This window comes from Acipenser ruthenus, chromosome 50 (assembly GCF_902713425.1).
Source record: "Acipenser ruthenus chromosome 50, fAciRut3.2 maternal haplotype, whole genome shotgun sequence".
NCBI classification, from domain to species: Eukaryota; Metazoa; Chordata; class Actinopteri; order Acipenseriformes; family Acipenseridae; genus Acipenser; species Acipenser ruthenus.
Window position 1 is genome coordinate 2,090,880 of NC_081238.1, and position 22,694 is coordinate 2,113,573.

At 42.4% G+C, this 22,694-nt stretch overlaps 1 protein-coding gene across 1 annotated transcript; it reads right to left on the reverse strand.

Annotated features, from left to right (window-relative positions):
- Positions 1-176: 176 nt before the first annotated feature.
- LOC131721947 (macrosialin-like) lies at positions 177-18,294 on the reverse strand. The gene is made up of 6 exons (XM_059015329.1): positions 18,114-18,294; positions 13,289-13,785; positions 12,381-12,500; positions 10,181-10,244; positions 5,229-5,396; positions 177-2,292 (listed from the first exon to the last, which is right to left on the reverse strand). The coding sequence occupies exons 1-6, from the start codon at positions 18,163-18,165 to the stop codon at positions 2,153-2,155; spliced, it is 1,041 nt and encodes a 346-aa protein (XP_058871312.1). The 5' UTR covers positions 18,166-18,294; the 3' UTR covers positions 177-2,152.
- Positions 18,295-22,694: the final 4,400 nt, after the last annotated feature.

Sequence of the window (22,694 nt, forward strand, 5' to 3'; positions counted from 1 at the left end):
CATGGGATTTCTGTTGTTTTTTTATTTCTTTATTGTCTTTGTTTTCACAGGGTCCTGTGATGTAACTTACAGATCATTTCTGTTTACCACAGTAATGTTGCACGATACCTCTGCACCTTCCCCATGGTTATACCATGCATTTACCATTTTCAACCAATGCACTGCCAGACAGCTAATAATTGATAAACACACTGAGAACATTTTATTATTCAAAAGCAAGAAACAAAACATGCATGTACATAATTATACACAGTATTGTCCCTTATAAACATTTAACATGGTCTATTTGCACAGTATTTCTGCAGTTTTCCCATGGTTATACTTTGCATTAGTTTACCATGCTTTGCCATGTTTTTTCAATATGCTTTACCATACCTCTGTGCTTACCAGTGCTTTACTGTGCATTCACTGTGCTTTATTACACTTTTTACTGTGGGAAACTTTTATAAGGGCTAATACATGCATTGAGCAACTTTTAAAAAGCAGAATACAAAGTAATGAAAAAAAAACTAAGGGGCAGAGTGTTGCCGGGGGGCAGGTTAATGGTTACACTCTGGTGTACCAGATAAGAATTTAGATTCAGAGAGCTCCATAGAGGCCACCAGGCTGTGATGAATGAAACCAGAAAATTAATTAAAATCTAAACAAGAAAAATACTTATACAAGTTTACCACAGTAAATGTGCATGGTCATTGTGCATACTTTTCCCATAGTAATACTATTTATTTACCATAGTTTACCATGGTTTGAGTTATGCTTGACCGTACCTCTCTGTGATTTACATGGCTAATCCTTTACCATGCTTTCAATATGCTGTATTACACTTTGCTGTGTTTTTACTATGGGAAGCTTTTATAAGGGTGGATATTTCATACCCATACCAATTATCCCTTTACAATCAATATCCATAACATATTTCTATACATTACATTGGATTATATAAGAATCGCTCCATTCACTTTAATTGAGATTCCAAATCCTGTTATCTTGTGATAAAACGATACGGTTCAACTTGGAGAAACAAACATCACAAAGGTCCCATTGACAGCAACTGGGCTATTTACTAAAAAATAAAAAAAAAGCAAATACAAAATGAAATATAACTGAATTCAGTAACAAAGTGTTTTTAATTACTTTGCATTGACATATTTAGTAAATGCATGTTATTACAATGTTATTATGCATAGTTACAATGTAATTAATGTGTAAATCTTTTTGCATGCTATAACCCTAACTCTAAACCTAACCCCTTTTCTGATTGTGTACTTATATATATTGTGCAAAAAGATTTGCATATTAAGTACATTGTAACTATGCATAATAACATTGTAATGATGTATAAGCACACATGTGTTTACTAAATAACTACTATGTAAATCAACAGTAATTAGAGACATCTAATGTAAAGTGTGACCCTGAATTCTAATTCAATTTACAGTGACACAGTAATTATCCCCCAAAAAAAGATTTCATTTCACTGCAGTTGCAAAGTTGCAATTCGAAAGGAAATGATTCACAAAGCTTAAATCATCAAAACAGAATTTACAAAAAAAAACAAACAACGACCCAGAGTCCGGCGAAGAGCAACCAGACTAATCCCGGGGCTAAAAGGAATGAACGGTGAAGATTGAGGAAACCTATTTATTTAGAACAAAGAAGAATTAGACTTGATTGAAGTCTTTAAAATCTTAACAGGAGTTGAAAAACCACCAGCAATACTTTAAACACAGAAGCCTGGACCAGGGGACACATGTTGATGATGCTGAATCACTGGGATCTTTAAGACCTGACTTGACACAGTTTTGAGATCACTCAGCTGCTTTTGTCAATCTCTTATCAATTGCTATTTTCAACATATTCTTTGTTAGGCTGTTTTTTAATGTTATTGTCTAACTGTTGCCAGTTTTGTGGATCTTGGAATCCTTATAGAAACAGATTGCACTTGGATTGGATCCTTATAGAAATGGATTTCGTTGCTTTGTATGTATGAAAGGCACGCTATAAATACAATTTGATTTGATTTGAATCACTGCCAGTCAGACAAAACTTTGTGTAATATTATCCTTACAATTGTACAACTCTTTTTAATATTATAGAGGTTTCACTGTATTTGACTGTAGTTGCCACTCATGAACACAAGGTGGCATCCTTCTTATAGAGTCTGGTATCCAGCTTGGCCCCGCCTCCTGCTGATGAGGTAAGCGATGATGACGATGACAATCAGGATGGCTAAGACCACACCCACTGCAATGGCTATGGTGTAATTGGGTTTGTCTGCAGGACAGAAGTCAGCTAGAAACACAGCAAAGGGTTAATGAAGAAAGTAAAAAAAAGAACACATGCATTTCCTATAGATCATGAATGATGTCTGACAAATCAACTAATCACCTGTAGAATCTGCATACTAATCACAGAGTTATGATATTCAAGTTTTTGAAGATTAGCCTGCTGTATATGGATGGCGTTGAAAGGTCACATGATTAGAACGTGGACGTCTGTTCTCCAAGATATATACCATAAGAGCAACAGAGCCCCTCAAACATAATACAACTAAATGATATTCCTTGTTGCCTTGGTAATAGGACACTTTATTTTAAGAAATCGACAGTATGTTTATATTTGTCATATTTCCATGTATATAAATACATTCCTGAAATGTGTGGCTTCCTACATTGTATTTAGGGCTTCTGTTTTTCAGGTTTTATTAATTGTATTTTTCGGTGCTTATTTTTTAGCTATTTTCGAGTTTTATGTAAATCGTTTTTTTTCGGGGCTTTCGTTTTTGATATACTGTATGAAATTAGTGTTTTTGGTTACTTTCCAAAATGCTTCAGCGTTTTTTTTTTCTGTAAAATATGTATAGTAACTCAACAGTACTTGCACATATAAGTTGAACCTTCTTTCCTTTGCTGTCTTCCACAACGAAATCCCTACGGTCACGGGCACATTCTTGTGGGGTTTTTGTGTGTAGGCATTATTGTACATTTCGCCACAATTCTGTTTTAATTCCTCTGTATCTTAACTATAATACAGCTTGAAATCCCGCTAACAAGCTTCCACCCTGATTGTAATCTCATTTTAAATCTTGCAAGCGGAGTCTCCAATAGAAATGTAGGAATGTGCTGTCACTCAGTAGTTGGGGCAGGTTTAAAGTATTCAGAACGAATCAATGATAGATGCAAGTCAGGAGGGCGGGACATTGCCCAGCAGCACTGGGAAATGTATTTATTATTATTTTTGTACTAGATTTTATTTTTTAATGGGGAAAGGGTAAAGTCAACGTGAATTGATTAACCATTTCACAGTTTTTCAGGTGTTTATTGTCTATCCATCAATATCATTTTATTTCTATCTAGGGCGTTTTATCGGGTTTTATCGGTTAAAATCGAAGCCGTAATTATACTGCACAATACTGAAGAATACTCAACTCAAAGACATGGCAATTAACCAAGGAAGGATGGAAACTCCGAAATAACAAGCATCATACTGATAGCAGAACATTGTGATAAAAGTTACTGTAGCTAACAGAATAGTTGCACATATAGTCATTGTATAGGTCTCAAATGTGCAGTTTTGAAAGAAACACATGTTATAGCAGACATGTATTTTCATTTAAAACATGATCAAGAAACTCTGTCTTGCACTTTGACCTGGAGGGTGAATTTGTCCCCACCCCTTCACTGGCTTCTTTTCTGTCAATAGCCAATCAGCTGCTTCCCCTATTGATGGGCATGCTTTCAGCCAGTAACATGCTTTAACCCAGAAGACGCCTACTGAGGTGAAATGAGCCAGGGAGTGCAAGTGCAAACAGATCACCTAAGAATAAGGCACAGCAACCAAGAGCTTCCTTTGACTTAGTTTAGTACCAGAAATCACGTCTTAAATGAAAATACATGTGTTCCTTTTAAAACTGCACATTTGAGATCTATGTAGCTTGTGGAAGTGCAGCATGGGTAGATGTGTTCTCTCTTGCTTTCCATGCTCTTTAAGCCTGATCTCTGTTATTAGCTTTGTGTCTCTGCTACTCCTGATCTTTCACTGTATCTTCTTATGATTCTATATGACAGACGCATCCACAATGTTTTAGAATTCTCACATCCTAGCCTTGTATTTAATGTATCACGTTTTTCACTGTATTTAATGTATTGGCTGGCCTCCCTGCGTCCGCCACCCGTCCGCTCCAGCTCATCCAGAACTCTGTTGCCCGCCTGGTGTTCTCTCTGCCTCGCTTCGCCCACGCTACTTCACTACTCCGCTCGCTCCACTGGCTCCCGATCACCGCTTGCATCCAGTTCAAGACTCTTGTACTAGCCTACAGATGCCTTGACCAGACTGCACCCAGCTACCTCCAGACCCTCATCTCTCCCTACACCCCCACTCGACCTCTCCGCTCCGCCTGCACTAGAAGACTAGCTCTACCTCCGCTACGCTCCCCTGCCTCCCGAGCCCGCTCCTTCTCCACCCTTGCTCCGCAGTGGTGGAACGACCTTCCTACAGATGTCAGGACTGCCCAGTCCCTGACCACATTCCGGCGCCTCCTTAAGACTCACCTCTTCAAAGAGCACCTGTAGAACTCCTCTGTTTGTATCCTGGGACACTATCACCCTTCATGTAAATGTGCTTTATTTTGCTCTTATCTGCCCCCTATTTTACTGCATTTAATCCTGTACTTCAGAATACTGTAATCTGCCAAGTGTTTAACCTGTAGTACTTTGTATTTAATCACATCCTGATGTAACTATCACTATTATCTGCTGTATTATTGAGTTGTGGTTTGTCACACTTGTACTTTGCTTGAACAAAAGTTATTGTATTTCTTGCTCTTATTGTATTACTTGTATTGTAACACTTGAAATGTATTTGCTTACGATTGTAAGTCGCCCTGGATAAGGGTGTCTGCTAAGAAATAAATAATAATAGTAATAATAATAATAATAATTATGCATTGGTTTTTAATTTGTCTTGTAAAGCACTTTTTGATGGTGGTCCTCTATGAAAGGCGCTATATAAAATGAATATTGATTGATTGATTGATGTATGGCATTCTTTTGTTATAATTACTTTAAGCATGTCATTACCATGTCATATTCTCTACATACTGCTGGTATACATTATGGCCATCAACCTTCCTCATACTGATAGCGCTAGTTGAATTTGCAGCCGTGGCGATGGGGGATGGGTAGATGTTACTGATATTCTTGTTCAATATGCACTGGAAACTCTAATACCTGGTCCGAAGTCTCCCTTGGTGATGTTAAAGGCCTGAACCTGTTGCTGGCTGGTCTCCAGGTAGAATCCGGAATTGATCATCACCGATTGGTTCTTGCAGCTGTATGAGCGTCCAATCCCAGCCCCGAACACAGACAGAGAGTTATTGGAAGCCGAGAAGTGAGACTCTGTGACAGGAAATGACATCACACAGTCAGAGACACACAACCCAGCCAGCCCAGATATGTCAGAATGCATGTTTTACATTGCCAAACACAAAATGATGCTTTCCAATTATTAAGTACAACTCAATGATAACAAGATGTGTTCTGGCAGTGTGAATTTATACTCTATCCCCACCTCACACTATCCCCCCTGTACCACACACTATCCCCACCTCACACTATCCTCCTGTACCACACACTATCCCCACCTCACACTATCCCCCCTGTACCACACACTATCCCCACCTCACACTATCCCCCTGTACCACACACTATCCCCACCTCACACTATCCCCCCCTGTACCACACACTATTCCCACCTCACACTATCCCCCTGTACCACACACTATTCCCACCTCACACTATCCCCCTGTACCACACACTATCCCCACCTCACACTATCCCCCCTGTACCACACACTATGCCCACCTCACACTATCCCCCTGTACCACACACTATCCCCACCTCACACTATCCTCCTGTACCACACACTATCCCCACCTCACACTATCCCCCCTGTACCACACACTATCCCCACCTCACACTATCCCCCTGTACCACACACTATCCCCACCTCACACTATCCCCCTGTACCACACACTATCCCCACCTCACACTATCCCCCCCTGTACCACACACTATTCCCACCTCACACTATCCCCCTGTACCACACACTATTCCCACCTCACACTATCCCCCTGTACCACACACTATCCCCACCTCACACTATCCCCCCTGTACCACACACTATCCCCACCTCACACTATCTCCCTGTACCACACACTATTCCAACCTCACACTATCCCCCTGTACCACACACTATTCCCACCTCACACTATCCCCCTGTACCACACACTATCCCCACCTCACACTATCCCCCCTGTACCACACACTATCCCCACCTCACACTATCTCCCTGTACCACACACTATCCCCACCTCACACTATCCCCCTGTACCACACACTATTCCCACCTCACACTATCCCCCTGTACCACACACTATTCCCACCTCACACTATCTCCCTGTACCACACACTATCCCCACCTCACACTATCCCCCCTGTACCACACACTATCCCCACCTCACACTATCCCCCTGTACCACACACTATCCCCACCTCACACTATCCCCCCTGTACCACACACTATCCCCACCTCACACTATCCCCCTGTACCACACACTATCCCCACCTCACACTATCCCCCCCTGTACCACACACTATTCCCACCTCACACTATCTCCCTGTACCACACACTATCCCCACCTCACACTATCCCCCTGTACCACACACTATTCCCACCTCACACTATCCCCCTGTACCACACACTATCCCCACCTCACACTATCCCCCTGTACCACACACTATCCCCACCTCACACTATCCCCCCCTGTACCACACACTATTCCCACCTCACACTATCCCCCTGTACCACACACTATTCCCACCTCACACTATCCCCCTGTACCACACACTATCCCCACCTCACACTATCCCCCCTGTACCACACACTATCCCCAACTCACACTATCCCCCCCTGTACCACACACTATTCCCACCTCACACTATCCCCCTGTACCACACACTATTCCCACCTCACACTATCCCCCTGTACCACACACTATCCCCACCTCACACTATCCCCACTGTACCACACACTATCCCCACCTCACACTATCTCCCTGTACCACACACTATTCCAACCTCACACTATCCCCCTGTACCACACACTATCCCCACCTCACACTATCCCCACCTCACACTATCCCCTCTGTACCACACACTATCCCCACCTCACACTATCCCCCTATACCACACACTATTCCCACCTCACACTATCCCCCTGTACCACACACTATTCCCACCTCACACTATCCCCTCTGTACCACACACTATCCCCACCTCACACTATCCCCCCTGTACCACACACTATTCCCACCTCACACTATCCCCTCTGTACCACACACTATTCCCACCTCACACTATCCCCCCTGTACCACACACTATCCCCACCTCACACTATCCCCCTGTACCACACACTATTCCCACCTCACACTATCTCCCTGTACCACACACTATTCCCACCTCACACTATCCCCTCTGTACCACACACTATTCCCACCTCACACTATCCCCCCTCTACCACACACTATTCCCACCTCACACTATCCCCCTGTACCACACACTATTCCCACCTCACACTATCCCCCTGTACCACACACTATTCCCACCTCACACTATCTCCCTGTACCACACACTATCCCCACCTCACACTATCCCCCCTGTACCACACACTATCCCCACCTCACACTATCCCCCTGTACCACACACTATCCCCACCTCACACTATCCCCCCTGTACCACACACTATCCCCACCTCACACTATCCCCCTGTACCACACACTATCCCCACCTCACACTATCCCCCCCTGTACCACACACTATTCCCACCTCACACTATCTCCCTGTACCACACACTATCCCCACCTCACACTATCCCCCTGTACCACACACTATTCCCACCTCACACTATCCCCCTGTACCACACACTATCCCCACCTCACACTATCCCCCTGTACCACACACTATCCCCACCTCACACTATCCCCCCCTGTACCACACACTATTCCCACCTCACACTATCCCCCTGTACCACACACTATTCCCACCTCACACTATCCCCCTGTACCACACACTATCCCCACCTCACACTATCCCCCCTGTACCACACACTATCCCCAACTCACACTATCCCCCCCTGTACCACACACTATTCCCACCTCACACTATCCCCCTGTACCACACACTATTCCCACCTCACACTATCCCCCTGTACCACACACTATCCCCACCTCACACTATCCCCACTGTACCACACACTATCCCCACCTCACACTATCTCCCTGTACCACACACTATTCCAACCTCACACTATCCCCCTGTACCACACACTATCCCCACCTCACACTATCCCCACCTCACACTATCCCCTCTGTACCACACACTATCCCCACCTCACACTATCCCCCTATACCACACACTATTCCCACCTCACACTATCCCCCTGTACCACACACTATTCCCACCTCACACTATCCCCTCTGTACCACACACTATCCCCACCTCACACTATCCCCCCTGTACCACACACTATTCCCACCTCACACTATCCCCTCTGTACCACACACTATTCCCACCTCACACTATCCCCCCTGTACCACACACTATCCCCACCTCACACTATCCCCCTGTACCACACACTATTCCCACCTCACACTATCTCCCTGTACCACACACTATTCCCACCTCACACTATCCCCTCTGTACCACACACTATTCCCACCTCACACTATCCCCCCTCTACCACACACTATTCCCACCTCACACTATCCCCCTGTACCACACACTATCCCCACCTCACACTATCCTCTCTGTACCACACACTATCCCCACCTCACACTATCCCCCCTGTACCACACACTATTCCCTCCTCACACTATCCCCTCTGTACCACACACTATTCCCACCTCACACTATCCCCCCTCTACCACACACTATTCCCACCTCACACTATCCCCCTGTACCACACACTATTCCCACCTCACACTATCCCCTCTGTACCACACACTATCCCCACCTCACACTATCCCCCTGTACCACACACTATCCCCACCTCACACTATCCCCCCTCTACCACACACTATCCCCACCTCACACTATCCCCCTGTACCACACACTATTCCCACCTCACACTATCCCCTCTGTACCACACACTATTCCCACCTCACACTATCCCCTCTGTACCACACACTATTCCCACCTCACACTATCCCCTCTGTACCACACACTATTCCCACCTCACACTATCCCCCTGTACCACACACTATTCCCACCTCACACTATCCCCCCTGTACCACACACTATTCCCACCTCACACTATCCCCCCTCTACCACACACTATCCCCACCTCACACTATCCCCTCTGTACCACACACTATTCCCACCTCACACTATCCCCCTGTACCACACACTATCCCCACCTCACACTATCCCCCTGTACCACACACTATTCCCACCTCACACTATCCCCCTGTACCACACACTATCCCCACCTCACACTATCCCCCCTGTACCACACACTATTCCCACCTCACACTATCCCCTCTGTACCACACACTATCCCCACCTCACACTATCCCCCCCTGTACCACACACTATCCCCACCTCACATTATCTCCCTGTATCACACACTATTCCCACCTCACACTATCCCCTCTGTACCACACACTATCTCCACCTCACATTATCTCCCTGTATCACACACTATCCCCCCTGTACCACACACTATTCCCACCTCACACTATACCCCTCTTCTACCAACATTTTCAGTACATTCCAATGTTGCCTGCATGACTAACTAGTCACTCTCACCTCTGCAAGCTTAAAGTCCCATTTGTGGATAATTATCACACACACACTCCTCTTAATGTGAGCAGTAAGAGAACATTCACACTGTATCAATCCGGGCTGCAGTCTCCAAGATTGTATAAGGATTGAATACAAAACCATTTCAACATCAGTCACTGAGAAAGACTTCTCATCGAAATGTTGGCCTTAGAATGTACTTTGATGACACTAAGAAAGACTTCTAGCTGAAATGTTTGTCAGTGAAACTTTCTTTTAGCATGAAGATATTTTTTTTTTTATAGAGATTTGCAATCCCTTTCATATTGAATGCTGAGACGTACCTGTATTTGTAAATGTGTAATTGACTTCAGCCTTGATGAATTTCACAAACACATTGTTATTGTCCTGCAGTGACAAAAAAAATGTTAGTTAGGAGTCCCTCTACTTCTATTCAACCACTAGAGCCACACTGCTTCCCTCCCTCCCAGCCCCTCCGCTCTACACTAGAGCCACACTGCTTCACTCCCTCCCATCCCCTCAGCTTTCGACACTAGAGCCACACTGCTTCCCTCCCTCCCAGTCCCTCAGCTCTCAACACTAGAGCCACACTGCTTCCCTCCCTCCCAGTCCCTCCTCAGCTCTAACCACTAGAACCACACTGCTTCCCTCCCTCCCTCCCAGTCCCTCAGCTCTCAACACTAGAGCCACACTGCTTCCCTCCCTCCCTCCTAGCCCCTCAGCTTTCAACACTAGAGCCACACTGCTTCCCTCCCTCCCAGCCCCTCCGCTCTACACTAGTCACACTGCTTCCCTCCCTCCCAGTCCCTCCTCAGCTCCACTAGAGCCACACTGCTTCCCTCCCTCCCAGTCCCTCAGCTTTAACTGTTGAAACTGTATTTTTGCACCTGTGTTTTGGTGAGAATATTTTGTTCCCATTTTTATTTTTAAATAAAGGTTTTGCATGACAGGAAAGCTATTATATATTTTAAATAAATATATGACAAATAACTTCCCCAGTTGGCAGATTCAATTTCGTATCAAGGTTTGTGGTCTAAGTTAATGTGCTACAATTTCAGAATAAATTGCAGAATATTTAGTTAAGAGGAAGTATACAAAATAAATTCTCACTGTTGTTTTTACTTCAGACAGATGCCTAATCTTTACTAATATTCTTTTTATAGTATATTGTTTTGTTTCTTTTTAAAAAACATTTATTTTACCCCCCATTTTAGTCCAATTCCACTCCCTCACTGGAGCAACTCCCCACAATAGCTCGAGAACCAGTTCAGTCCCCAAGATAATCAGCTCTTTGCACCCAGGAGCTCCACAGTGGATGTGAGCTACCGGGCCCGGATGGACCCTCGGGGACCCCTGCGCTCCCCTGACTGTGCGACTCCCCCTGCACACCACGCGGCCGTGCCTTTACCAGGGGAGACCCTCAGGGACAGTTTTGTAGCCTACGCAAAACTCTATCTAGCTGTATCAAAAGCTTTTTCATTAGAATAGTTTTGCTTTTTAAAATATAATGGTATTTATGCATGTGACCCGCTGTACAGGAAGTGATAAGACAAAAAGTAACAGATCTGGGTTCCGGTGTGATCCTGCTACTATACCTTGTGTTTACCGCAGTCAGGTTTACCCTGTGCTTTTCCCATAGTAATACGATGCATTTACCATAGTTTACCATGGTTTGTTTTTTTATTACGTACCATACCTCTCTGTGCTTTACAATGCTTCCCTATGCTTTACCACACCTCTCTGTGCTTTACAATGCTTCCCTATGCTTTACCAGACCTCTCTGTGCTTTACAGTGCTTCCCTATGCTTTACCAGACCTCTCTGTGCTTTACAATGCTTCCCTATGCTTTACCAGACCTCTCTGTGCTTTACAGTGCTTCCCTTTGCTTTACCAGACCTCTCTGTGCATTACAATGCTTCCCTATGCTTTACCATACCTCTCTGTGCTTTACAATGCTTCCTTATGCTTTACCAGACCTCTCTGTGCTTTACAATGCTTCCCTATGCTTTACCAAACCTCTCTGTGCTTTACAATTCTTCCCTATGCTTTATCAGACCTCTCTGTGATTTACAATGCTCCCCTATGCTTTACCAGACCTCTCTGTGCTTTACAATGCTTCCCTATGCTTTACCAGACCTCTCTGTGCTTTACAATGCTTCCCTATGCTTTACCAGACCTCTCTGTGCTTTACAATGCTTCTCTATGCTTTACCAGACCTCTCTGTGCTTTACAGTGCTTCCCTATGCTTTACCAGACCTCTCTGTGCTTTACAATGCTTCCCTATGCTTTACCAGACCTCTCTGTGCTTTACAATGCTTCCCTATGCTTTACCACACCTCTCTGTGCTTTACAATGCTTCCCTATGCTTTACCACACCTCTCTGTGCTTTACAGTGCTTCCCTATGCTTTACCACACCTCTCTGTGCTTTACAATGCTTCCCTATGCTTTACCACACCTCTCTGTGCTTTCTTACACTTTGCTGTGCTTTTACTGTGGGGTGTTGTGCTTTATTATTTTCTTACCTTTTGGAATAAGAAGGTGATTGACCCCTCCTTGAAGTTCAGTTTAAGTGTGGCTTGTTTATCTTGGCATTTGCCTGAAGCTGCGGTTTTGTTCGGCTGGACAATAAACGTGCCCCATGACTAAAAAAAAAAAAGAGAATATCTTTATTCATTTTGTTTTTTAAAAGATTTCCTAGGAAATAAAAGCCAGACTCATTTCAAGTAGTATCCTAGACACAGACCATTACCCTCAAAACAGGACCTTTCCATGTTTGCAATCATTCTGATTGGTTCTTTGTACAATTACTCAAATACCATGTGATATGTGCTTTTTGATATGTGTTAAAGTAGCTAGGCACATCCATTCTTTATATGGGTCTCAAATGTGCAGTTTTGAAAGAAAAACATGTTTTTAGCAAACAGGTATTTTCATTTTAAAACACGACATCCCGGTACTACACTAGGTTAACAAGCCATGACATTTCAGCCAGTAACATGACCCAGAAGACACTGCTGGGGTCAAGGCAAACAAACTGAGAACTTTCTTTAACCTAGTGTAGTACTAGATGGCTGTTTTAAAATGAAAATACAAGTTTGCTATAACATGTGTTTCTTTCAAAACTGCACATTTGAGACCTATGAAGCTAATGGAAGCTAGTGGAATTATCTTTGAGCTACAATCACTTTAAGGTGATTTGGCTAAGCGGTCAGGAGCTTTGACATATTAAAAAAGGATACCGTTTAAAGATGTCATAGTGGCACTCACATTAAAAATGGATGTAGAAAACATGTAAAATCTAATATAAGCAAATATTACAGTAAATATTTTATTTTTGTCAGTCACTTTTAGGCAAAATTTTATGAACACAAAAGATCCCCATTTTGAGGCATTTTTGCTGTTTCCCACACTGATCAGTTTCTTTTCCTACCTGTTTTCCTCCAGTAACGTTGTATTGAATTTTCAACTGTATCGCCAACCTAGCTCTGACACACACAACCTTCCCTTCCTTCACACTGTAATCACCCACTTCCAGGACTGCAGGGGGAGTTGGCTTTGGAGCGGGTGTAGTAGCTGTGGTGTGATTGGTGATCATTGGAGTGGTGTGGTTGGTGATTGGTGCATGGGTAGTATGATTGGTCATTGGGGTTGTGTGATTGGTGATTGCTGGTGTTGTGTGATTTGTGATTGGTGCGTGGGTTGTGTGGTTTGTGATTGGTGCGTGGGTTGTGTGGTTTGTGATTGGTGCGGCAGTTGTAAGGTTGGTCATTGGGATTGTGTGATTGGTGGTTGGTGCATGGGTTGTGTGATTGGTCACTGGTATAGTGGTGCTTTGGGTAGGACTGGTAAATTCTTTAGCTGGTGACATCGTGGCTGCTTTTTTATGATGTGGCCAACTTGGGTTTTCTTCCTCAGATGCACAGAGAGCTGTAAAAATAGAAAGACATTTTAAAAATGATAAATCACGTTCCAGTGACAACTAAGATAACTCCATAAATCTTCCCTGCCCTACAATTCAATTCCTTATACAGGTCTCAAATATGCAGTTTTGAAAGAAACACGTGTTATAGAAATTTAAATCATGACACATGGCTTTAAAGAAATCTCTGCTTACAAGCCATGTCGCTCGGCCCAAGGCCTGGGGCAGAGGGGTGATTTCTACAGTACACAGTTACACGGGACACTGTGCTGAGGGCTGCTCCAGAGAACGGCAGGACTGAATGTGAAGCAATGCTCTCCAGGAAAAAGGAATGCAATACACACTGCTCTACCCAGTGATCCTGAAGATTTTGGTTAACGGTACCCAGCATCACTTTGCAACACCAGCAGATGTCAAGAGCTTTATTTTAACTTTGCCTGAGAGAAGGCACAGCCTAAGGAGACCAGCATTAAGGTCATGTAACAAATCGGACTCTTGGACTGTAAACTTTAGATTTAGTCATTTCTCGTGGTTTAGTTAATATCTCTGATCATCTTGCCATTCTTTTCGAGGTTATTTTGCCTTTAGCTACAAAGAGTGTGGGACGTACAATTAAAACTCAGGTAGTTAACTCCTAAGTTGAGTTCATCGCCACTTACTCAGTCTTTATCATTAGATGAGTTGGTAAGAGTAAGTGCTTTAAAACAGACTTGAAAATTATAAAGTATAAAATGGTCAGGATGTTAACAATGAAAAGAAAAATTCCAGGTACATTATTTCAACAGTTCTAGCAACACGTGGGGACATATGACGCTATATTTTTCGCAACCCCGCTACTTACTCTTTAAAGAGTATTGTTTTGAGATTGTAACAGGATGGGGCTTTAAAGAGGAGTTCTTTATTTTGTTATTCATGCATGTTTGGTTTGAAATGCAGGTGGAAATAAGAGAAGGTCAACATGGCGAGAGTGATGATAATAGTCTTTTTCTTCTAGTCTTCACATCAGATTTGAGCATCGTTGTTAGATGCGCCGCTGGCCAGTGTCAGACGATTCCACCAGGTCTGTCCTTGAGCAAGGCGTAGGCTTCAGCTGTAGTAGGTGTTTCATCGCTTGGATCTGGCCACATTCACAATGTTCATCAGTGGGAACCACCCACTGTTTCAGGAAACTTTTACTGCTATGTTATCTGGTTTTATCTGTTTATTACTAGTGGAGCATTTGCATTGGATGAAGGTTAATCATTTACATTGGATTAGGGGGTTGTTCTGTAGCAGGTATGATACAGTTTCTAGCACACTATTAACAAATGGAGCTTTGACAATTATTACGTGAGAGTACTATTGAATAAAATGCCATAAAAAAGACATGTTTCCAATAACATGTTTTTCTTTAAAAACTGGAGATCTGAGACAAAAACCTGACCGGATATTGTTGTGCACACACTTCTGAGTTTTAATAACTATTTTGATGGATATAGTGGAGGCTGTCATACGCGTGCACGTCACAAATTTACATATGACTAGAGAACTGCTTATCCAATTATCATGAAGCTTTGTATTAACATGATTAATAAATATAAGTGTGACATACAGATGGCTGTACAGACAAACAGACACCCGTATATCCCCAGAATGTAATAACTTATGGAGGTGTCTGTCTGTCTGTCTGTCTGTCTGTCCAGTCTGCATAGATGTGGAGAACCACTTATCCAAATTGCCATGCATTTTGGTATTAACATTATTTAGCATAAATAATTGATTATGACAGATTCTGGGGATCTAGAGCGGTGTCTGTCCATCCATCCATCCATCTATATATCACATATCCAGAGAATTGCTTATCAAATTGCTCATTCTTATTCTATACTAATCTCAACATACTGTTGGTACATGTCATGGTCCTCAACTGAACACGTTGCAAAATGACTCCAAATAACTGAACTCAAAGCCACAGTGTGTCCCAGCCAGAACAGAAATATCAAGGGCAAAGGTGAAACTAGACTGTTAGTTATTAACATTGCATTGTCTTAAAGTGACCACAGTTAACAAAATAATTCCTGTTTTGCCCTTCCATTAGCTACATTGATCTCAATGGAAGTGCCATTTGATACACATTGGGTAACTTTCACCATCAGTGTGGAGAGATCGAGTTATGCCAGCCTGCAGTCCTAACTGGGGCTGACAGACTGACAGACAGACAGACAGACAGACAGTCACAATTGAAATGGATCTGCTGCTGGTGGAAATGAACTAGTTTGATTTCAAATCGCTTTCAATTCAGTCCCAGTGTGTACTGTTAAAAAAGTCCTGGTTAACCTAACACATAAAGTAATTGTAGCTAACAAAATAGTGGCATACACTTTCTCCACCACGCACACCCATTCATTCAGTGGGTCTCAATGTGGAGGGAGCAGCTTTGAAAGAGAAGCACAGTTTTCAAACCGAAGCCTTTTGTGTAGATAACTTATCTCTGCATACCCTTGATAATGCAAAACCTAATGGAGGATGGGCTCGCTATGGAGAATTGCAACAATACCCAGAATGCAACAGCACCTGTAACTGCAGATGCAGAACGATCCTTCTTATCAGAACAATGTGCTCAGGGGTGACGCACGCCCCATCAAAGGTAAACTTTTAATGAACGGTACGTCTTGTAACACCAATAGCACAGCTGTGTTTAAACAGACATTAACGACAAGGATATTGAAGTACAATTCTCAATTTACAACCAGATCCTTTATTACAAAAATTACATTTCAAGTGCTCATACTTAGTCTTGTGATAACGCTACATAAAGAATGGTATTATTATTATTATTATTATTATTATTATTATTATTATTACTACATCGGTCATGGAATAAAAAAGGTAAACGTAATCCTGTTCCGGTTGTCCGAAAATTAAATATTACGATATATTATATTAATGAATATCGATTCAAATATTTGCCGTGATCATTCCATAAATGGTCTATTTTAAGCTGTGACAGTGCCATGATTTCTTTACATATTTTTACCGTGACAAAATCGTACCGTTATTAATGACTGATCCATCGAGACACCTTCCAGCACCTTGTGGAGTCATGTCAAAGCTGTGATCAGGACCCAATAGGATTGGCCAGTGTATATGCAGTTGTGTTTATCAACCTTAGACTACCATTGCAATGTCGTGTTCATATTATATATGTCATTTGAGTTTATTAAGAATTGTATAAGTAGTTTCCTTCTCTAACAAGCGATGAGAGGTTAGTGAATTAGGCCACTACTATTGTGTTACATGTTCCCATGTGTTGCTAAAACTGTTTACGTAAGGTGTGTGTATTGTTTCAATTTTTTTTTTTACATTTTGACCACTTTTTAAAACTTTTAAATTGCATTCCCTGCCTCAAGATGGCTTCCCATGTACCCGCATGGACCTCTCAGAACTACATTTCCCATCAACCTCCTGCTCACATATGTAACTGAGATGGATTTACCAGGATGATGGGAAATGTAGTTCTGAGAGGTCCATGAGGGTACATGGGAAGCCATCTTGAGGCAGGGAATGCAATTTAAAAGTTTTAAAAAGTGGTCAAAATGTAACACAATAAAATAAAAAGGTCCTTATGTGCCCGTTAAAGAGAGCAAATTGTTCCATAAAACTAAAACGCACCAAAAAATGAGGAACAAATTCAGCACTGGCCAGTATATTTTTCTTTCACAGTGTCGTAACTTGCTCTTTAGCCTAATGACTTTTAGAAACCTCGTTCTGATGTGTTTTATTTATGACATGTCACCACAACCTGGATTTACCAAAGCTATTTCTAAAATGACTTTAGCAATCTCCTTTGTAAAACTAGAAACATCAACAAGAAAAAAACTTTAAATAAATGTACCATATAAATGGAACCCAAAAAATGATTGCATTTGAGACCATTTCTAAGAAACATTTAATGACAAATATTTCAAATAGTAGTCTTTTTCAGTGTCTTCAAAGTTTTCAAGTGTAAATGTTTCTCATTCAATGTATTACATTTCTTTTCTTATTTCTAAATTCAGCACCAGTCAGTGTTTAATAGTTATGGGTGAAATGTCTAAGAAATAACTTGTTACCATGATAAATTTGCACAGTAATTTTTCAGATTCCCCCTGCGTTTCCCATGGTTATACTACACATTTACCACAGTTTCCCCTGGTTTGCCATGTTTATTAATATGCCTTATCATACCTCTCTGGGCTTCATCGTGCTTTTGCTGTGGTTTCACTACAGTAAACGTTTACATAGCGCAGCCATCTTTGACTCAATTTTACCCATGTAAAAAAGAAATAATTTTAATTTAATTTAATAAAATACTTGCCAACAATAGCTGCCAGTGCTAGAAAGAGAAGCATGGTTCCTGTAGTCTTCATTTTAAAAGAACAATCCACTTATTAACCAATTTGAATTTGATAACTGTTAATATTCCACTGTCAAAGTCTGTCTTTGTCTCTGAATCTGAGGGGAGCAACTGAGCTGAGGAAATGAAACTGCTGTTGCTAAAGCAGCTGACGAGTGCCTCTCAAACGTTGTGTCTCAGCGGTTTTCTATGAGTCAAAGTGAAACCTCTAGTATTGTGAAATACTGTCACTGAATCAAACCTCTAGCAATGTGAAACACTGTCACTGTACCAAAACTCTAGCACTGAAACAGTGTCACTGAATCAAACCTCTAGCACTGAAACAGTGTCACTGAATCAAACCTCTAGCACTGAAACACTGCCACTGAATCAAACCTCTAGCACTGAAACACTGCCATTGAATCAAACCTCTAGCACTGAAACACTGCCACTGAATCAAACCTCTAGCACTGAAACACTGCCATTGAATCAAACCTCTAGCACTGAAACAGTGTCACTGAATCAAACCTCTAGCACTGAAACACTGCCACTGAATCAAACCTCTAGCACTGAAACACTGCCATTGAATCAAACCTCTAGCACTGAAACAGTGTCACTGAATCAAACCTCTAGCACTGAAACACTGCCACTGAATCAAACCTCTAGCACTGAAACAGTGTCACTGAATCAAACCTCTAGCACTGAAACAGTGTCACTGAATCAAACCTCTAGCACTGAAACACTGTCACTGAATCAAACCTCTAGCACTGAAACACTGCCACTGAATCAAACCTCTAGCACTGAAACACTGCCATTGAATCAAACCTCTAGCACTGAAACAGTGTCACTGAATCAAACCTCTAGCACTGAAACACTGCCACTGAATCAAACCTCTAGCACTGAAACAGTGTCACTGAATCAAACCTCTAGCACTGAAACACTGCCACTCAATCAAACCTCTAGCACTGAAACACTGCCATTGAATCAAACCTCTAGCACTGAAACACTGCCACTGAATCAAACCTCTAGCACTGAAACACTGCCATTGAATCAAACCTCTAGCACTGAAACAGTGTCACTGAATCAAACCTCTAGCACTGAAACACTGCCACTGAATCAAACCTCTAGCACTGAAACACTGCCACTGAATCAAACCTCTAGCACTGAAACAGTGTCACTGAATCAAACCTCTAGCACTGAATCACAGAGAAAAAAAGAACAGTTTGTACTTTGACATTCGTATTGCTGTCTCCGACATACAAAAAACACTTAATGCTGTTAGAGCCAACATGTTGCCATGCATTTTACATTGTGATTAGTGTACTGCAGACTGTTAATCCATATACAGTTATTGAGAATAGCAGGTTCTCAGGCTATAGGAAGGTGTCTGTCTGTCTGTCCATCTGTATGTCACTCTTACATTTTTGCACATATCTGAGAATAACATTTAATTTCTAATTCTTATCCTACAACATTCTGTATATACTGTTGATTACTGACATGCTTAGTTTCAGTAACACTGATGAAGGCACTAGAACCCAAACGCTGGTCTGCTTGACTCAGTCTCTTCTAGTTTCAGTAACACTGATGAAGGCACTGGAGCCCAAACGCTGGTCTGCTTGACTCAGTGTCTTCTAGTTTCAATAACACTGAAGGCACTGGAGCCCAAACGCTGGTCTGCTTGACTCAGTGTCTTCTAGTTTCAATAACACTGAAGGCACTGGAGCCCAAACGCTGGTCTGCTTGACTCAGTCTCTTCTAGTTTCAGTAACACTAATGAAGGCACTAGAGCCCAAATGCTGGTCTGCTTGACTCAGTCTCTTCTAGTTTCAGTAACACTAATGAAGGCACTAGAGCCCAAACGCTGGTCTGCTTGACTAAGTCTCTTCTAGTTTCAGTAACACTAATGAAGGCACTAGAGCCCAAACGCTGGTCTGCTTGACTCAGTCTCTTCTAGTTTCAGTAACACTAATGAAGGCACTAGAGCCCAAACGCTGGTCTGCTTGACTAAGTCTCTTCTAGTTTCAGTAACACTAATGAAGGCACTAGAGCCCAAACGCTGGTCTGCTTTACTCAGTCTCTTCTAGTTTCAATAACCCTGATGAAGGCACTAGAGCCCAAACGCTGGTCTGCTTGACTTCTAGTTTTACATACAACTTATAATATAGCCTTGAATAAAACCTATGACGTGTTCTGAGCATTAATTCTAGATTGATTGAGTTTATCCACAACCTAATGATAAGTTCATATTCTTTGGTTGAGCATTACATCTATTTTTCCATTTGGCTTTGTATTTACCCAGCTCTAAATTAATCCAATGACACAATAATTCTTCAAATCTGACCTGTTTAACACTTCCATAAGCTACATAGGTCTCACTGTGCAGTCTTGTAAGAAATATGTTATAGCAACCATGTTATTATCATTTTTTATGATAACTTATACTACTTTAGATTAAAGAAAGTCCTTGGTTTCTATGCCTTATTCTCAGGATATCTGTTACACTTGCACTTCCTATGTCATTTCACCTCAGCAGCGTCTCCTGGGTTATTGGCTGAAAGCATGTCAGTCAGTAGGGGAAGCATCTGATTGGTTAATGACAGGAATTGAATGGCTTGCAAACTGAGATTTCCTGGCCTAAAGTGTAAGTGTAAAGCCAGATGTTCTGAACATTAAAAAGATATGTTTACTATAACGTGTGTCTGCTTCAAAACTGTACATTAGAACCCTACTGTATATAATGAATGGAAGTGCAGGACAGGCTAGATTTGTTGAATTATTTTGTTAGCTGCAGGCCCTGTCATCTGGCAGTGTGCCAGCGGGTTTCAGATATCAGTAAAAGTTTCACTTTGATGCCAGGGGAGGGACAGGTGGAGTTGTTAAGTTTCTATATCGCAGAACTGAAACTTGTTGGATATGACAAACTGAGATCTGGTCATGTGAACACAATCCCTGCCAATGCTAGAACTGAAAAAAAAAATACGAATACATACTGTCACTACATATACAATTTCATTATTAAATATGTATAAATGTGTCTTCATATATGCAGCTCCAACAGTGGATGCTGATGTCCCAGGTAAGTTTATCTTCTCAGTTTCACATACTGAAGGATGCTGATGTCCCAGGTAAGTTTAGCTTCTCAGTTTCAGATACTGAAGGATGCTGATGTCCCAGGTAAGTTTAGCTTCTCAGTTTCACATACTGGAGGATGCTGATGTCCCAGGTAAGTTTAGCTTCTCAGTTTCACATACTGGAGGATGCTGATGTCCCAGGTAAGTTTAGCTTCTCAGTTTCAGATACTGAAGGATGCTGATGTCCCAGGTAAGTTTAGCTTCTCAGTTTCACATACTGGAGGATGCTGATGTCCCAGGTAAGTTTAGCTTCTCAGTTTCAGATACTGAAGGATGCTGATGTCCCAGGTAAGTTTAGCTTCTCAGTTTCAGATACTGGAGGATGCTGATGTCCCAAGTAAGTTTAGCTTCTCAGTTTCACATACTGGAGGATGCTGATGTCCCAGGTAAGTTTAGCTTCTCAGTTTCACATACTGAAGGATGCTGATGTCCCAGGTAAGTTTAGCTTCTCAGTTTAACATACTGGAGGATGCTGATGTCCCAGGTAAGTTTAGCTTCTCAGTTTCACATACTGAAGGACGCTGATGTCCCAGGTAAGTTTAGCTTCTCAGTGTCAGATACTGGAGGATGCTGATGTCCCAGGTAAGTTTAGCTTCTCAGTTTCACATACTGGAGGATGCTGATGTCCCAGGTAAGTTTAGCTTCTCAGTTTCACATACTGAAGGACGCTGATGTCCCAGGTAAGTTTAGCTTCTCAGTGTCACATACTGGAGGATGCTGATGTCCCAGGTAAGTTTAGCTTCTCAGTGTCAGATACTGGAGGATGCTGATGTCCCAGGTAAGTTTAGCTTCTCAGTGTCAGATACTGGAGGATGCTGATGTCCCAGGTAAGTTTAGCTTCTCAGTGTCAGATACTGGAGGATGCTGATGTCCCAGGTAAGTTTAGCTTCTCAGTGTCAGATACTGAAGGATGCTGATGTCCCAGGTAAGTTTAGCTTCTCAGTGTCAGATACTGGAGGATGCTGATGTCCCAGGTAAGTTTAGCTTCTCAGTATCACATACTGAAGGATGCTGATGTCCCAGGTAAGTTTAGCTTCTCAGTGTCAGATACTGGAGGATGCTGATGTCCCAGGTAAGTTTAGCTTCTCAGTTTCACATACTGGAGGATGCTGATGTCCCAGGTAAGTTTAGCTTCTCAGTTTCACACACTGAAGGATGCTGATGTCCCAGATAAATTTAGCTTCTCGGTTTCAGATACTGGAGGATGCTGATGTCCCAGGTAAGTTTAGCTTCTCGGTTTCAGATACTGGTCCAGTAGAAACAGATTTTGGTGGCACTGATGGTTTAGCTGTGCCCAAGGCCCTCCCAATAATGTCATGGCCTCCAATGCCTTCCACAGCCTCTCTGGGAATTGTTGGGACGCCCGTTCTCTGTTAAAGAGATCTGCTCTGAGGCCGGTCCTCCACCACTGGATTTGGCAGATTATTTC